The sequence below is a fragment of the Eutrema salsugineum genome, unplaced genomic scaffold, assembly GCF_000478725.1.
Source record: "Eutrema salsugineum unplaced genomic scaffold, Eutsalg1_0 scaffold_10, whole genome shotgun sequence".
NCBI classification, from domain to species: Eukaryota; Viridiplantae; Streptophyta; class Magnoliopsida; order Brassicales; family Brassicaceae; genus Eutrema; species Eutrema salsugineum.
Window position 1 is genome coordinate 2794891 of NW_006256908.1, and position 4776 is coordinate 2799666.

General features: G+C 32.0%; 1 protein-coding gene across 1 annotated transcript; it reads right to left on the reverse strand.

The window, feature by feature from the left end:
• Positions 1-958: 958 nt before the first annotated feature.
• Positions 959-2309, reverse strand: LOC18027319 (pentatricopeptide repeat-containing protein At2g27800, mitochondrial). Its single transcript, XM_006409722.2, has 3 exons — positions 2026-2309; positions 1838-1938; positions 959-1296 (listed from the first exon to the last, which is right to left on the reverse strand). The coding sequence occupies exons 1-3, from the start codon at positions 2205-2207 to the stop codon at positions 1265-1267; spliced, it is 315 nt and encodes a 104-aa protein (XP_006409785.1). The 5' UTR covers positions 2208-2309; the 3' UTR covers positions 959-1264.
• Positions 2310-4776: the final 2467 nt, after the last annotated feature.

Sequence of the window (4776 nt, forward strand, 5' to 3'; positions counted from 1 at the left end):
TTTAACATTTTAAGGATTTTTTTTTATGATAATTTCAAAAATTACACGCCAAATACAAACGAAAGAAGAACGTTCTGTCTATTTTACGTTTATTTTATGTTTCAAAAATGTGAATTAAAATAATCCAAAACCTAGAAGTAAAACATTTCCGCCAAGCTAGAATTTTGACGAATCTGACCAAAGTGGAAAGTAGAAAACAGAAGTAAAGAAGCAGTTCCTTGGCTTGGTATGAGTAAAATGGCAACAAAATATTTCAAAAGAAAGGGAAAACGAACTTAAGTGCTTTATTGAATCCACATGGGGGCACAAAGCCATAACAATGACCATTCAATAATCATTATAAAGACTGTTCCTCTTGTTTTTGGTATCAAAATGGGTCCCAAATGGAAACTTCCCTATTAATTTTGTGGAAGATTCATACCAAAACTAGAGCCTGCAAACAAAAATCATCATTGTATCTAGTTTTTGTAAGATTCTGAAACAAACCCTATACCCACTTTCATGTCTTAAAACGTTTTTGAGTGGTAATGGCTGATTTCGAGTGTCTCTCAATAAAGCATCTGAACCAAAAAAAAAAAAAAAAAAATCTCTCTACATGACATTGATTTCTACGCATGCCTACTTGAAGAGAGATGAAGCCAACAACACATGGACATAACCAATATTCCATACACGCGCTAGATTAGAGAAATTAAAATCTCAAGAGTTAATTCGAGAAAAAATTAAACATACACAGATTCATTTTCTCCTGATACTTTTCCTTCAAGAAGTACCACAACTCCCAGTTCATATCCTAAATACGTTCAAGCGTTTGGGAACTAAAAGAGCAAAGAACACATGTCTCATTATTGAAACATGAAATCTACTAGGAGCCTCTATGCAGATACTTTATAACAAGCAAGTGCTCAAATGCACAGAGCTTATCAATATCTTTATTCCAGTCAAAAACAAGGCCAAGAAACATAACTCAATTCGTAGAAATGGAAAAGTCTCGTCCCATGCAAACAGAGTAGTTGCATTTTGGGAGAAGTTAACATACATTCCTGAAAATAACTATGGTTTTAACTCCTCATTTTGATTAACAAGATTCTGAAGCCAAATCAAATGGAAGTAATAACATATACCGATACACGTATACCGAGAGATTGCAAATGCGGTTTGTTGACAGATTTATAAACTTAAAGAACCTGAAAATTTCCTTGGAAAAAAAAAAGATCAAACTTGGCGCAAGAAGATCATCCATCTACTCTCAGGTGCTGCCTACTTAGATGGGACTGACATAGTTTGCAAATCTACCTGTCAATGAAGATCGAAAAGCTGTTATAATCTTTGAATTCCCTTTCTCTGAAATCTAAAAGTAAATCCTACAGAAGCTCAAACACAAATAGCTATAATGTTGTTGCATCTTTCTCTAGGAAACACATCTCAAGAGATTTGATTTGCAGGAATTCTCAATAACTGAAACCAATCACACCCAAGAAAATAGTAGCTAAATTTGTTGTCTAGAGTCATTAATTACTAATCCAAACCCAAATAGCAAAATTAACCACATCCTAAAGAAGCTCAAACACCATAACACAGCCATTTGTTGCATCTTTCTCTTGATTTGCAAGGATTCAATGATTGAAACCAATCATACCCCAAATAGCAAAATTAACCACATCCTAAAGAAGCTCAAACACCATAACACAACCAAATGTTGCATCTTTCTCTTGATTTTGCAGAGTATCTCAATGATTGAAGCTAATCATACTCAAGAAACTAGTAGCTAAATTGTGTTGTCTTAGGGTCATTAAGACTAATCCAAATACCAAATTCGAGGTTCTGAGATAATTACCTTCATAAGAGGTGAGATCAGAAGGGAGTTTCGAGACGAGGCGAGCAGCAGCGATAACGCTGTGAAATGGTTGATGCGTGCTTAGTTCTCGCCGCAGAAACCTTTTCAGATTCAAATCAAAAATCCAAAATTTAACCAAAAAAATCGCCAATGCTAACAAATGTCACACGAAGAAGATGGGTTTTTACCTGGGAGCAGAACCTTCGATTCGAGTCTGATGAAGAGGCGAAGAAGCGTTGAAACGCGACGATGGGGAATTAGGGTTTGGGACGGAGAGTCTAGCTCTAGGTGAGATCAAGCTTCGTGTAGTAACGGTTCTGAAGATTGAGCCTAGAGACGTAGACCTAGAAGCGATGCTCGTTGCAGCCATTTTCTCCCACTCTTCTTCTTCTTTCTTCTACTGCTTCGGCAAAATCCACAAAACCTCGGTAAAGTCTTCCCGTAGGGATTTGATACACCGGTTTGATGAACCAAATTAGAACCGGAATAATTTGGTTTGACTTTTGAGTATTTGCGGTTCGATTTCGTGTCCTAAGCATCGGATTGGGATTTTCGAGTCGGGTAACCAGACCTTACCCGTAACCCTACACTAATTTAACTAGACTTATGTCCATTATTTCATTTTTAAACAGTTATTATTATACAGAAGCTCCTTGATCCAATTAATCCAATTGATCCAATAGTTGATCAAATGTTCATTAACGTTTCTACACTAAGAGATTTCGATTTTAAATCCTGAAAAATGCGATTTATTATCAAATATTAAATGTAGATTAATAGAGACGAACTTACAAGAAGTTTTCAACGTGATGTAGAAAGATCTGTTTGGCTTATATATAAGTAGGAGAACTGTACGTTGTAAGAATTGTTTAATCTAATTTATAATAGAATAATAGATACAATATTAAAAAAAAACAATTATTATTACAAATCGTTGAATAGTTAATTTATTGTATTTGTCCTTTTATTTTATTTTTATATTTTTTAATTTTATTAATTTTTTTTTTTCATATTCTCATAATTTGTGTATCTTCATCTTCTGATCTCCTTCCTCATCTTTAACCATTTATTTTCGTATTTTTCAAAATTCCTCTTCATTAGTTTTGTATTCTTCTTCCTCTTTTTTTTCATGTTTTTCTTCGTCGTCTTCGACTCTACTTTTTCTTCTTTTTTTTTTCTTTTTTTTTCGATTTTTCTCCATCTTCTTTTCTAATTTTGTTTCATCTCTTATTTTTATTTATTTGGTATATGTATTCTTTTTTTATTTTGTTTCATCCTCTTCTTTATATTTTACTTTTTCTTTGTCATCCTATTATTCTTATTTTTTATTGTCTTTGAATTTTTTTTTTATCATCGTCGTTTTCTATAACTTTTTTATTTTTGAAAAACGACATATTTCTCATTCGAAAATATATGATATAGGAACATATTCACTCAAACTTTCGACTTAGATTTAAATCATCCTGATTTGAAAGTTTGAAACATATTTACACACATAATAGTTAAGAGATACTTACAGGGAGAAATATGTCGTTTTTCTTCTGACCAGTTTTTACTATTAGAAAAGGCTCTAATAGAGCTACAGAGAGCAATTCGAACGTGACTGTTCAGAAATCACCCAGCATCACGATCATATAAGGCAATTTTTTTCAGATGGAGAGAACATACAATGGATTCATGTTGAACCTAGTCAAAGGAGATACTTTGAGGAAAAGTGAAGATAAACATAACATCATTGAAGTCTGGGAATGCTTGCAACTCGATTCGCCAAAAAAGGACATCGATGGAGGTAGCTTGATATCGGAAAACGGGGATGCTTAAGGGCAGAAAACACGACCAAGACGAATCTAATCTACCAGTGTACACAAAAATATTTATGCTTGTGTACATGTTATTCAGACCAAAAGTCATGAAAGTTTCTCTGTTCTAAAGGATTAGCTTGCAAATCCTTACAGTTACTTTGCAATTTTGTAGAATAATTCTATAAACTTAAAAAATATGGTTTTAGCCATAACTCTTCGCCAGTATTAAATTCTAACATTTCACCCAAAGAAGGATTATTGAAGATCAAATTTGAACTTTCTTGCTTTAGGGCATTTTGTTTGTTTGATAACATTATTTAGTTTTTAACTATATTTAACTTAATTTCTCAAAAAATTATTTATGTTATTTCGAGATATATATATATTCATTTCTTGATTCAGATAGCTGTAACAAACCGATAGGAAGTAAGTGATGAATGTGACTGGTAAGTTGCATTTTACATAACCAATCACAAGAGCAATATAAATTACTGTATAAATATCTATTTGTGATTAACTATTTTTTTTTTATCATTTCTCTCACTTTTCCTAATCATTTTGTTATTGGATTGATTAGTGACATAAAACAGTAAACGATAACAAAATAGTTATAAGAGATAAGAATGGTTGGTGAAAAAATGTGGTAATAAAAATTGGTAAGCTGTAGCAATACAAGTATAGTATAGTGGTATAGTTTTTAATTAATATCATTTTTGTATTGGTAATCATATTAGCAGTATATTCATTATCACAACTGTTAAGAATTATCAATCACACACACCCGTTATTTTTTAATTTTATTTTTAATCAAACACCTTTTAAATAAAGACCCCATGGAGAGTCGATCCTAAAATTTAAAAGATTAGTAGTATTAAAAAAAAATAATCATGCAAGAATTGATCATAATCATTCGTCCAACTTTACAAAACTATATAATACAATACATAATTTTTTTTAATCTAATTGTCTAATCTTAAGAAAAATTGAGATTGTAAAGGTAAGTAAACTCATACTTTCGAACAATAGAGATGGTAAACTAATTTCTGTTATTGGTTTCGCAGGTCATCCCTAATAGAGATGGTGATTTCTGTTTCAGACTTTGAAGACCTTTGAAGATGCAGTGAAAGTTGGGAAGTA

Bases quoted from the DNA above. Each gene is read 5' to 3' on its own strand.
- LOC18027319 (XM_006409722.2), bottom strand. From the start codon at position 2,207: ATGGCTGCAACGAGCATCGCTTCTAGGTCTACGTCTCTAGGCTCAATC. The intron at 1,939-2,025 runs GTAAAAACCCAT...GAATCTGAAAAG, and splicing joins ATCGAAGGTTCTGCTCCCAG to GTTTCTGCGGCGAGAACTAA. The intron at 1,297-1,837 runs GTAATTATCTCA...CTTCATTGACAG, and splicing joins TGATCTCACCTCTTATGAAG to GTAGATTTGCAAACTATGTC.